General features: G+C 40.8%; 1 protein-coding gene across 3 annotated transcripts in view; it reads left to right on the top strand.

Annotated features, from left to right (window-relative positions):
• DWA1 (DWD (DDB1-binding WD40 protein) hypersensitive to ABA 1) overlaps nucleotides 1–13,353 on the top strand; it is a 62,834-nt gene extending 49,481 nt beyond the window's left edge. Inside the window, exons 12-14 of one of the 3 annotated variants that reach the window (XR_015692723.1) lie at nucleotides 10,644–10,760; nucleotides 11,961–12,130; nucleotides 12,283–13,353. Coding sequence is in view for 1 of the 3 variants with exons in the window: in XM_087690213.1 (XP_087546339.1) it covers nucleotides 10,644–10,760; nucleotides 11,961–12,044 (201 nt within the window). In the remaining 2 variants the exon portion in view is untranslated. Of the gene's footprint in view, nucleotides 1–10,643; nucleotides 10,761–11,960 lie in introns of all 3 variants that reach the window. The other 2 variants (XR_015692722.1, XM_087690213.1) reach the window with 2 other exon arrangements.
• Nucleotides 13,354–13,593: the final 240 nt, after the last annotated feature.

Raw genomic sequence — 13,593 nt, 5'->3', positions numbered from 1 at the left:
AGGAGGAGGAGGAGGAGGAGGAGGAGGAGGAGGAGGAGGAGGAGGAGGAGGAGGAGGAGGAGCAGCAGCAGCTGCAGGAGGTAGAGAGTTGGAGTGTACGAGACGAAGGTGCCAAAGACTAGTTGAAAATGCGAAATGAAGTCCTTTTTTTCCCTGGATAACCCATTGTCTGTTTTCCTGCAGGATGCTAAAATAGCGTTTCCCCGTTTCCGTTTCGGGCCAAAACGGCCGTTCCGTTTCGGCAGCCCCAAAATGCCATTTCGGGGTACTATGATTGGTTGCCCATGAACCTACCAGGAATACAAAGGCGATGGGTATATTCTTTTAGATAGCCTTATTTAAAGTGGATTACAAGCATGATCATCCAGATACAAAGATAAGAATATATTAGCACAATGATCAAGATCTTGTAAGTACCAAGAGAAGGATAACTCTCTCTCTCATTAGTGGATAGTGGAAGGAGAAGAAAGCACCTCCTCTCACCCCAACATGCCAATGCCAAAGGGGGGGAGGAGAAGCACCCAAAGAAAAAGAGGCAAGCAGGTATCTAGATGAAAACCTATGAAATGAATGGCTGCCATTGTAGCCTCAAGGAGGGTTATAACTTGCGAGGCCTCTAAGAGGGGCAAGCGATATGGGAGTGTTGAACTATTCAAGTCTCAGCTTCAATCAAAACTGTAGGTCCCATAATGTTTAGATTCGCAGGTGCAAAAGGTGATTGTATTTTGATTAATGTCATGGTCGTTTGAACCGAGTAGGGCTCCATGATCCCTTGGGAAAGTTTGTACTATTGCTTTTGGTTGCATACTAAATGTAGATGCTATTAAAATGTCGGAATCTAGAGGATGGTAGGAGCTATGGAGGATGGAAGATAAAGGCTAGATTCATGTAGACATAGAGACTTTAGAGACAACTGTTGCACAAGTGAATTAGGTTCCAAGATGGAAGCTTGGGCTCATAAACACAATATTGTATAATGGATTGACAATGAAAATGACACTAACTAAAAGAGGAAAGTATCATGATCTTGCATTACTCATTTTAAAGTGATAGTCAAGTACAATGCCTTATAGAAGCTCGATAGGTAGCATTCTGCATGACTGTGCTTATGGGATTCTGTATCCTGAGCCCACACTGCTCCATATAAAGAGGCTAAGCTGGGTGTGATTGCCAATATCTCAACACCCCTTCTCAATTACAACCAGAAAAGTACAAAGTGTGTAGAGGCTTTAGTGAGTAACCACTTGCAAAGTGTGGGCACACCACAAACATGGTAAATACTAGAGGCTATCGTAGAAAAGGCTAAATGTGGGTATCAAAGACATGGTGGACATGCAGAGGCTGTAACAGGGGTCTCACAAAGTGTACAGAGGCTGTAGTACAAGGTTACATGAGGAGTTTACAAGCTTATGTTAGAAGCATTAGGGCTAGGCAATATAAGGCTAAAAAAGTCTATCAGAATAGGAGTAGAAGAACTGATGAGGCTTGTCTTTCTCCTGGTGGTCTTCTTCTTTTGCTCCATGGTCTTCTTCTTCTTTAACAGCAGCTAGATAGGCCTTTTGCGACCTCTTTTTGCAGAAGTCACATACCAACTGATCTTTCTTGCCCTTGTACTTACTACCGACATATAACATTTGTTCATCTTTAGAGGTGCTTGGTTCTTCTTTGGATTTTATCTTCTTTTCTTCGTCTAGTAGGGAGGCCTTAATATCAATCAGTTTAGGACTAGGCATGTTGATTAATGTAGTTGACACATTATTATAGTAAGGAGGTAGGCTTTTTAACAACACACCAATACAAATATCTTCATTCATATTGAGATCAATTCCTGCAAGTTGAGTTAGGAGACTTTCCATGTAGTTTAAATGTGTTGCAAGAGATGTGTTAGGTTTCATATCTAGCCTAAAAATTCAATCAGTAATCGATACTTAGCTGATTTTGATTGTGCACCAAACAAAGTATCTAATCTCTTCCATGTATCATTAGAGGTTTCACAGGTATCCACATGGTGGATGTAGCTGTCATCCAATTTCAGCTTAATGATGGCATGTGCTTTGTCATCATTCTTCTGCCAAGTAGCTGCAAGGTTCGCATCCCAAGGCTTCTTCTCTTTGCCATTGGTAATGGCCCAAAGACCCTTCTTTATTAGGATGAGCTTGATGCGGGTTTGCTAGGTGTCAAACCCGACCCCTTTGGACCGAGTAGTTGGAGAGTTTTTGCCCATGTTGGAGCAGCAAATCAGCACAAAAAACTCTCAGATTTGAGCAGCAGAAGATTTAATTGTGTCAAGAGACACAAGGAATGTAGTGTCAAATAACACTTGATAAGTATCAATAGATACTATGCTTTCAAGCACTTGATGTTGAGTTTAATGCTTGGATTTCTCTCATTGTTGCTGATTTGATGAGAAATGCTTGCTGGAAACTTTAATTCTCAATCAGATTAGAGTGGTCGAAGATTGATTTGAGTGGCAGGAGAGAGAAAATAAAGTAGTTTTGAGCTTGAAGTAAGATGACTATGGTGCTTGTCTATTAGGGTTTGTGCAGGTCTAGTTTTTTGGTGACAGCAGCTCGTGGAGTTGATTATTTGCCAAGATATTTGAGCTAGAGGAAGCTTAGACAGTGGGCTTGCTTTCCCCTATGCTTGTAGGACATATCACGACGCGTAGGAGAATCGATGGTACGACCAGGAGCAAGGCGTAGACAAGCAACGAGCATGAGTTTAAGCAATGCTAGAGCATACAATGGCCAATGTTGCACTCTGAGAGGTGCCAGGAACCGGCGTCTTGAGTAGAAGAACAACCCCCCAGAAGGAAGCATTGAGAAATATGGCATGTAGAGAGAGATATGAAGGCTCCAAGTGGACATGGTACAGGTTGGCTATGGCTGCCAAATAGTGGGTATGAGATTTAGGTGAAGAAAGGAAGTCATGCCTTCAACTTGAGCTGGACAGAAGTTGAGCAAAGCCGAGAGGAGTGAGAGGAGAGCTAAGCCATGCTCGACTGAGCTGTGATACCATGTTAGAATGTCAGGATCTAGAGCATGGTAGGAGCTATGGAGGATGGAAGATAAAGGCTAGATTCATGTTGACATAGAGACTTTAGAGACAACTGTTACACAAGTGAATTAGGTTCCAAGTTGGAAGCTTGGACTCATAAACACAATCTTGTGTAATGAACTGACAATGAGAATGACACTCTCATAAACACAATCTTGTGTAATGAACTAACAATGAGAATGACACTAACTGAAAGAGGAAAGCATCATGATCTTACATTACTCATTTTAAAGTGATAGTCAAGTACAATGCTTTATAGAAGCTCCATAGGTAGCATTCTGCATGACTGTGCTTATGGGATTCTGTATCCTGAGCCCACATTGCTCCATACAAAGAGGCTAAGCTGGGTGTGATTGCCAATATCTCAACAGATGCACAACTTAGAAAGAGAAGTGATGGCTGCATCCAATATTGTTAAGGGAGAGAAGGTGCTCTTGACTACCAAAGTCCATAGGAGGGTTGGCAAACCAATCAAATAATCCCTTGAGTATCATGGGGGTGGGCTAAGGGGGTTCTTGAAGCCATGTGGCTAGCATGTCGGTACTAATCAGTGCAAGCACCTTGCTGGCGTGGATAACTTATAGGCGTGGGAGGATGATCTCTCCCACTTGGGAAAGGGATAGAAGTGCCCTTTCTTGATACACTCGAGGTCTTAATGGGAAGAGGGTTAACTGCCCTTGGTCTTTGAGTGACACTTGTCGTGAAAATGATTAGACATTTGAGTGACGATCGCTTAAAATTGATTGCACAATGTTGTGGAACACAATAGTTGACATGCAAACTATAGACCATGGGTAATTGGGGTTGTGAGATAACTTGTTGCATAAAATTGAAGTATTAGATGGCAAATTGTTCATGAACTAAGTGACTTGATAGACATTGGTACTTTGCCAACTTGACAATGAAATCATCCGTCTTAGTGATTTTGACCTTTGGTACATTGGATACGATTGCAAGCCACATAGTGGTTGACTAGATTGTGCCTAATGCTCAAATGCACAGTCAAATCATTCCACTTAGTGATTTTGAAATCTTGGAGCTTGTAGTTGATGTTGATATATTAGGTACAATCTTGAGCTGCATAGAAGTGGACCGAACATGCCCAACGCTTAGAACTAAGGTCAAAAAGTTAAAGTCGGGAATGGAACTTGGACACAAGACCTTGGATGAGCTTGATAGTGGATATTGTAGCTTTGCTTGTTTTGCTCTTCAAAAGGTGGACTACCTTGAAAACCATTGGGATTTAGGTTGGTGTTGTTGCCAATGAACGAGTTCCCACAAGTCTTAAGAGTTCAAGATATGCCCCGCTAGATTGAACTAGGCAATAAAGTTAGACTTGTTGAAATGGGTCTCATTTGTAAATGCATTCTCAATTGATGTAGATGCATAGATAGTTGTTTGAGGAGTTAGATAAGTGGGTGGCATGAAATACAATTGTGACTAACTAGGTGCTACACGTGATACAAAAGTGCTTGTTATGGCGAGTCTAGGTGTTTGCCCCAAGTGAGATGACTGACCAATGTTTGGTACATGTGCCAAAAAGTGTAAGTTGGGTATAGAGTGGAAGGATTTTGTGAAATGGATGGCAATCAAAATTGTGAATTTTGAGTTTGATTTAGATGGTGAAGCACCAATGGCAAATTCATTAGAGTAAGCATGAGAGATAGAGCTATTATTTGACCTCTTTTATAAATTATAATCACCTCTTCTTGCATTTGCATGTTCGTATGGATTTGGATATTCATAATAGCTTTTCAAGTATGTGCATCTCAAAAGGAGGAATAAACTAAGAACTTACGAAATTTCATAATAGCTTTTCAAGTATATTGCATTTTAGATGAAGGAATAAAAGAAGAGCTTGCAAAATTTCTGTTAGGGGTTTGTGATTTGCACCAACTTGGATTTTTGACTAGTGTGCAAGATCCTTCATATTGTAGACTTGGTCAATGGACTTGCATGCCATATGTGTTTTGTAAAGTCTGTGCATCAAAATATCTCATATTCTTGATAACAAGTGATTCTATAAATTTTGGATTGAGAATACCGATCCTTCAAATTTGGTGTGGTCATCAGCTTTGAAGGAGACAGTATGGAGTGCCTATCCCTTTCAGCCATTGTCATAGGTTGTGAGGGGAGAATGCTTCAACGATGATATGGAAGATATCTAAGAAGGTATCCTTGTGTCATGAACTGAATTCGTACGGGGCAATCCGACTACAAAATCCATAGAAATGCTACTCCATTTTCTATTAGGGATTTGTAAAGGATGCAGTATCCATACCTGTTTATGCAGTTAAGCTTTGTTTAGTTGATACTATGGGCACTCACGCACATAAGTTAACCATAGTCTAATACGTGGCTAACAAAAATAGCGGATGACCAAGGCTAAAGTTTGGTGTATGCTAGGGTATCCAATGCTCGGCACATCATGATACTCGTATAAAATATTCTTGCAAATATCTTGATCATCTAGTGCACATACTTTGCCTTGTTTAAAAAGTAATCCATTATGAATGGAACACATTTCCGACATCTTTCTATTAGTAGCTAGCTTTTAAGCATTCATACCAACTAAGCTTTCCGCACTACTAGATCCCTCTTGAACTAGTTGCCAGATCTTACCAAAGTGAAGATAGTTTTGGCAACACCCTTTGAGAGAGATAGAAATAAGCTGAAACTTAGGAGAATGATAAGGCATTGAATTTAGGAATTCGACTAAGAGCATCAACAACCGTATTGGTTTGCACCCTTCCTATAGCGAATTTCGAAGTCAAACTCGTGCATAAGCTCTATCCAATCTCTCCTTGTGGCCACCACGGAGATCAGACTGAGAATATAGGTATTTCAATGAATGGTGGTTCATCCAAATAATAAACCAGGAGCAAAAATAATGATGCCATACTTTAAGTACATGGATGATCGCTAATATTTCCTTCTCTTAGGTGGTATAACGTATTTGGGCATTGCAAGCTCATGGCTCTCAAATGCAATGGGTGGGCCATCTTGAAAAAGGACTACCTAAATAATGATGCCATACTTTAAGCACATGGATGATCGCTAATAATTCCTTCTCTTGGGTGGTATAATGTACTTGGGCATTGTAAGCTTATGGCTCTCAAATGCGATTGGTCGGCCATGCTGATAAAGGACAACACCTAAAGCATAGTCGTCCGTATCCGTACGAATCTCAAAAGGTTTATTTAGATCGATTATTTGCAACTCTGATGTAGTGATAACGAGCCATTTCATTGTTTAAAAACATTGATTGAGCTCACTAGTCCAAAAAACTGACAGACTAATGTACTACTTGCTTTAGATATCCTTAAGTAAATGTGTCAAGGGTTCAACAATATGAGCAAATCCTTTATGAATTTCCAAAAACACCCAATAACGCATACCTTTTCGGGATCAATATGGACACCATCAATCAAGATGAAATGACCAAGGTATAACAACTCCGTGCCATAGAATTTGCATTTGGATAGTTTGGCCAACAATTGCTCTCGCCCTAAGAGACATAAGACAATATGCAAGTGTTGGTATGCTCCTCTAACGACATCTCATAAAGAAAAATATCACCAAGGAAAACAACTATCCAATTTCCAAGGTACGAACAAAATAGATTATTCATTGTTTGTTGGAAAGTTGCGGAAGTATTGGTGAATCCGAAAGACAAGACCAAAAATTGATAACATCCATTTTGTATTTGAAATAGAGTCTTTAGGATGTCCTTTGAAGCTATATGTATTTGATGGTGTTTTGTCCTTAGATAGAAGGGCATTGTGCTATCCTTTTTTTTTGCAAGAAGGATAGGCACGCCCTAGGTGAATTTACTTGGTTCAATAAAACCCTTAGCTAAATAGTCTTGAAGTTGCCTAGCTATCTTGTCCTTGTCAAGAGGCTTTGGGATACTATCTATGCGTGTGTTTGGGTTTGGGAGAAGCCGGATGGGCATCCTCCATGTGTTGAGGTTCAGTGGAAATGGGCACATTAAAGAGAGATACTACGTGAGAAGACATGATATTAATAATAGGAGAGGTTTTTTTTGGGTGAGTTGGGGGGCAGCTTAAGGGCCATAGTTCCCTAAAACGACGTTTTGGGGGCTCCGAAACGGAAAGGCCGTTTCAGACTGAAATAGGAACGACGAAACACCGTTTCTGCACCCTGCGGTGAATGGGCAAATCTATTTTCAGCTTCGCTCCGATCTTTTGTGCAACTGTGTCCTACTCTTACTGAAGCACGTTACCTCCTACAACTCTCTCCTCCTCCTCCTCCTCCCTTCTTTTTTTCTAAGGTTTTTTTGTTCTTCCATCCTCCTCTATTTTTTTCCGCTCTCCTCCTCCTCCTCCTTTTTCTTTAAACTTCTTTTACTCCTTAACTTTACAAATTCCTATTTCGCATCACCTTATCATGGCACCACATCTGTTTTGGAGGCACGTCAATCCAATCAAGGGTTACAAGGATCCTCAGAGTCAGATAAGAAGATAGTACGCGAATGCTTAGAATGTACTCTTCATTTGTATTTTCTGTCTAGACAAGCCACCCTCTTCTTGGAGCTATTGTTTTCATCAGCATCATGTATGCTTTGGCTACCAACAAGTCACCTTTATCTACTCATCCCTTATTCGGACCTGATTCAGGTTGCTGATTATCATCTTCATCCACTCCAACAGCCCCTGAGGATTGTGTTTTTCTCCCTCTACAGCTGTCCTTCCTACTACAGCATCTGCTTTGATATCTTGCTGCTTGGAATACTACATTTTGCTCCCTTCACAGTGCTTAATCAGTTAGGACAATGAAGTCATGTTAGAGCTTTGCTTCATTATAGCAGCATGATTTAGTGTTCATCATTATTCATTCATCTTCTTCTTCCTACTATTGCATCTGCTTTGATATCTTGCTGCTTGGAATACTACATTTTGCTCCCTTCATAGTGCTTGATTAGTTAGGACAATGAAGTCATGTTAGAGCTTTGCTTCATTATAACAACATGATTTAGTGTTCATCATTCTTCATTCATCTTCTTCTTTTGAGTTTTTGAGTTTTGTTTTATGAGTGTTTGCTGTATACTTTGTGTTTCTCACTGCAAACCCTATTGTCTCTGGATGTGGTAGCAATGCATACCATCTCGTACTTTGACAGGGCAGTGATCAAGTACTATACATTATTTTTATAATCAATATACAAAGAGTAGTTTTCAAAGAACCATGGCATGCCAAGAATGGCATCAACGTGCTTAAGGTTCATAAGTCAGAAATCCATGATCTCATGGTATTGTTGGATCGAAAGATCCTAGTCCGATATTACTTGATCCCATTGATCCACTGTAGGGCCCTCCACATATTAAACATTATAAACTCAATTAACAGGCATCGTGTAGAGTTGAAGTCTTTGTATCAAGCATGAAGAAATAAAATTACGAATAGAACTATTATCAAATAAAATTGTAACCTCTTGGTCATTTATATGCCGAGCGACCTTTAGAAGATCATGTGGATCAAATACAATTTTATTGGTGGAACTACTATTTCTACTAGCATTAATGAAATAGTTTTAGTAATAGGATTACTAGCATTAAAAAAACATTCTTCGAATAAAATTTTTAAAGAATTACCTAGAGCTTCAAGAGAGTTTATTGAAGTCTTGAAAGTAGACTTCCTCTTTTTATTCGGGGGGCACTCATGATCACTACGAAAATGATCCGTTTGATAGCAAGTAAAACAAAAGTCCTTCAAGCGATCCTTGCTACGAGTGACCTTATGCTTGTCGACTGGCTGTTCATGCTCCTCAAAACCTAGCTCCTTGAGCTCAGCAGTGGAAAGGCCCGTACAGCGTAAGTAGAGACCATAGGTCTAATGAGGAACTTGACTTAAATGTCTTCCCAGAGGCTATTCAATAACTGGTCAGCGGCTACGATGCACTCGCCCGGTATGAGTACCGCGGCAGGATGGCAGACGCCATCATCGCATACCTAGAAGAAGAGAGGAAACTAGCCTGCAAGGCTTTGCAAAGCATAGTCGAATACAATAGGGATGAGAAGGAGGAACCACCCTTAATGAGATAGGTGTACTTTTCAAGGGTGAACCCTCACGGAATCCTGTCGGGTGCCAAATGCCAAGGGTAAACAAGTGAACCCATCGAGAGACTAGCCAAGGTCAGGGAGGTGAACCTAGCATAGGAGGGGGAGACACCCTGACCGGTCTTAATTGCCGATGACTTGACTGAGGAAGAGGAGACGAGTCTTGTTACTCTCTTGCGAGAGTATATGGACGTGTTCACTTGGTCCTTAGAAGAGCTTAAGGGGATAGATCCGAGTGTAGTGACTCATAACATGCCCATGACGCTAGACGCACCGTGAGCAAAAGTAGTTTTGTGCACGTCATCGAATCTAGCGTCCGATTGCAAGTTGATGCTCTGATACCAATATAACGTCCCCTAGGATCCAACCTATACATGAGACATGATGCAAACCAAACTCACCATAAAAAGGATTCGACATCAAACTCACCTCCCAACCGTAGAGCCAAATGGGCTCACGCCCAAGCTTGCGAGCTAGTAGCACTTTGGGTCATGACCACATCCCAAGGGTTGGGATTCTATAGCACCAAACCACACCATTTGGGTATACGGATGTATCGGCCAACATGCCAAGAGTCCAATAGTGGTGATCATTCAATGAATGTGCACAATAGGGCCTTGAGTTCTATAAATAGGACTCAGCTGCCCTAAACCCGAACTGCCCTCAATGCATTCGCATTAAGTCACTTCATGACCACTGAGACCAATGCTACTAGCACTCATCCTGATGTCCAAGGACATAACATTCACACTTTCTGCCATGTGGTCTCTCCATGTGAAGAGATATCACATTCCGTGAGAATAATGCAGGGAACTACTATGGAGATCATTTGGACCATTCTTTACAATTTTATCATGATATTTAAGAGCATATGAGGAGGAGAGATGCTAGTGAATCTTCCAGAAACCTAAAAAGATCATAAACTATGGTTACTCTTTGCAGATTTTAAATAAAAAATGCTATGTTTTTCTTTTGTTTGTCTATTGATCCTACTGTAAGGGTGGATTGGTGATGAGGTATGCATGGATGTGGGGCCTCTAAGAAATGTACGTAATTCTTGGCATCTGAGTTTCTCAGTCAAACGAGTTTCTGTCCATTGAATGTCCCTTTCAAGCCTTATACTAGTTTTCAAGAACCTGGAAAGTCACTAGCATTGCAATTTGGTCCATACTGGTGTAAGACCTCTGCTTTAGACCATTTCAACAAATTCCATGAAAAAAAAGGATCTGCAATAAGCATGCATAGGTAAAAACACACACACACACACATGCACATACAAAGAGCTGACTAGCTCAACAGCTCTCCTCCAAAACCAACATACACAATGAGTGAGCACACAGACACACTCTGAATCTGCCCACCTACTCCCACTTTTTTCATGTAATGACCAAACTACATGTGAAGTGACATGCATTGCCTGATCATGCTTAGGATATAATTTGTTATGTGCACATATTGTTGAAGCTGTTCAATGTTGTAATGCAATCTGTCTTTTTACTTTATACAGATAATTACAGTTGGAGCTCAACCTCACTTGTCTTGTTTTAGCTATGGTGGAGACATGATCTCACAAGTTGGAATCGCACCGTTATCTGCATTTTCTGTGTGCGCTCATCCTAGTGGGGTAATGTAACAACCTGTTTTTCTCAATTCAAGTACGTGCTGGTAAAATGGCAGGATTTGGTCGAATTGATTGGAAAATTTACAATATTATAGCTTATGCTTTTGATTATTTGGATAGTAGGTTTCTATCAGCTAGACACTGCCTTCTTTTTAAAGTAGCTTCTTGACTTTGAGGCCACATAGGTGCAATCAACCAGATTTTGCAAAGGCTTACACTTAGAGATTAATCTGGAAAGCCATCTTGCTAATATGGATTTGGAAATGTGCCCTTTCTAGGTGGTCACACTGAGAAACCAGCTGTTAGATGTTTGTATTTAAACTTGTCATCCCCTTTGCAGTGAGCTGTTTTCAAGCTGGTCTTTCCTAGATAGTAAGTTCCTTGCCTGAGGAGAGACAGTGCCAGCCACTTCCGCTTCTCATGTAAACATTCTTGCCTTTCACATAGTGGGGTGAATCTTAGTCCTTCTAGCTGTCTCACTTCCACATCTTGAGGCTTTGGTAATTTCGGCTCTGAAGTGTGCTGCTTTTAGCAGACTTAGAATGTACAGGTGTCATTGACAACATTCTTATGAGACTAGTTTTACTCTTTGCACAAGACTTGAAGCTTCTTCCAATCTCCTTTCTATGGACTCTGTTTGTAGAGGTTGCTGAACTCAATCATTAGATTGGATCATTTGTCCTTTTGGGTTACTCTCCAGGGAATGGGTACACACCTCATGACACTTCATTTACAGAGTTTACAAGGCTCATAGGACCCCTGGAGCAGGAACGCTACGTTTTATTAGCTTTCAGCAGTTCATGGTCCTCCAAAGGGGATCTAGATTGGTGTCTTCACCAGGTCTACATGAGTCTTGAAGTAGTATCCTCGCAAACAGGGAGATGTGGAGTGTAGGAGTATGTCAGGCCACCATTTCTAAGTGTCAAGGCGGTTACCCTCCATCCTTAAATGAACTGACTTACTTTGCAAGCCACGTTTACCAGTGTCTGTAATCTTTTAGAAGGCATGACTCAAGCAGCACTTCTGTTGAGGAGTTGCAAGTTCAAAGAGTGCTTCAAATCTCAATTTCTGGTAAATAAACATGGGTTTTGGACATTTAAAATAATGTCATGGAAGGACAAATCCTTCTGTTAGACTTTCCTTTTCAGGTGCATGTTTATTTGTTGATATTCCATACTCCTGACATTATATGTTCATGTGCAGGTTAGAATGGTGGGTGGATATGGTGGTCTTGTAGACATCATATCAGAGTTTGGCAGCCATATTTGTACATTCCAGTGCAAGTAGTGCGTCCCGGTAACAGATGCAGCGGGACAGGAATCTAAAAGCAGCTTTATGTTCCATGCAGAACGGTGCTTAACCGAACTTGTCCGGTCAGTTTAAAGATCTCGAAGATTCATGCCCGGTTAGGTGTGATTCCGAGCATTGGCTTTTCTGTGAAAGCAAGAACTAGAGCTGAGTCTGTCCAGATGTTGATTCGTTTCTGTTAGACCTGTATGATTGTAACTGCATCATAGTTTTGCAGGTAAGGGGCTACCGGTACTCCAGCTATGTCTGCAATTTGTTTGCAGCACTGGGTGAACCTATAACTGGAGTCGTTATCGCCAATCGAGGGCGGGGGGCGGGGGGTTGAAAGAGAGAGAGAGAGAGAGAGAGAGAGAGAGAAGCAGTGATTGTGGAAGATCTGTTGAAATACGGAAAATGAAAATGGCTACCTCGGTAGGCACATTATTGAAAGAATCAATGCAAAACATTAAAAGCTGGTACTACTTGAGCTGCGTCAAGTGGAAATTAATGTGTCTTGTGTAGGGGGTTGATGTTGATGTGCTTCTAAAAGGCTCATGACATGAGAAGGGACATTGGATGGGGCAGTTGCTAGGTTGTTTGTGTTTGTCATTGGATATAATAGGTCTAGACACACTTTGTTGCCCTAGCGCCACAAGGATTGTTGGTCCATGTTTTTATGATGGGATTCCTGCTGGGGCTCTTTTCTAGTGAGATGAGATGCTTGGGATTATTCTTGTGATAGGCTATAGCTCTTCATGTAGGGTGCAAGCTCCACTCACGTTAAGGCCGTAATCATTCTAGGGGAGATTGGCCTCTCAAAATTCATGGAATCATGCAAAGTGATGGAACGGGGGACTTCATCGTGATTGCTACCTATGCCTTTGTGATCCTACAACATAGGGTGGGGTTCTCTTCAACTTTTAAAGGGGCATGGACTCTAGTTGTCCAAGGGTAGTTATGCTCCAAGCACTCCTTGTTTAAGGAGAATGGCAAGCTGAGGATTCTTGTGATTAAAATGTGGGGTGACTAAAAGTTTTAAGAGCCTAATGATTGGCCCTTCTCAAGAATATTTCTACCATGTTATAGCAAGCTAGTAATTTAGTTGTATACACCTAACTTGGAAGTGTCTACCTTTGAATATTGAAATCTCATCATAAGCAATTTGAATCCTCAACTAGCCATTCAGTTTGTATATACCTTACTTGGAAGTTGTATACATTTAGAAAAACACAAAACTTACATTGGATTTATGTTGCAATAGAATATGTCAGAATAAGGACTCCTCTCTGCTCGCCAATACATCACTCATTAAAAGCATTAGTTTGAAAGTTATCTTATCTATTATGATTTTTAAATCCACTCTTTGTGAGTGTATTTTGAATTCTCGGATCCATGCCTTTTGCTATATGAGAACCATATCCATTTCTTACAAGTCCCGAAGTGAGTCTAAGTCTCCCATAACGAGTAATCAATTGTTCTCTTTTTGGAGAACTAGCTAAACGGTTGGATGGAGTATCCTTTTAGTAGTTGAATGCCTTGACTAACATCA

This window comes from Lygodium microphyllum, chromosome 12 (genome assembly GCF_053477565.2).
Source record: "Lygodium microphyllum isolate KBCC chromosome 12, Lygodium_microphyllum_v1.1.10, whole genome shotgun sequence".
NCBI classification, from domain to species: Eukaryota; Viridiplantae; Streptophyta; class Polypodiopsida; order Schizaeales; family Lygodiaceae; genus Lygodium; species Lygodium microphyllum.
Note: the sequence above shows the minus strand (reverse complement) of the source record. Positions and strands in the feature narration are given on the sequence as shown.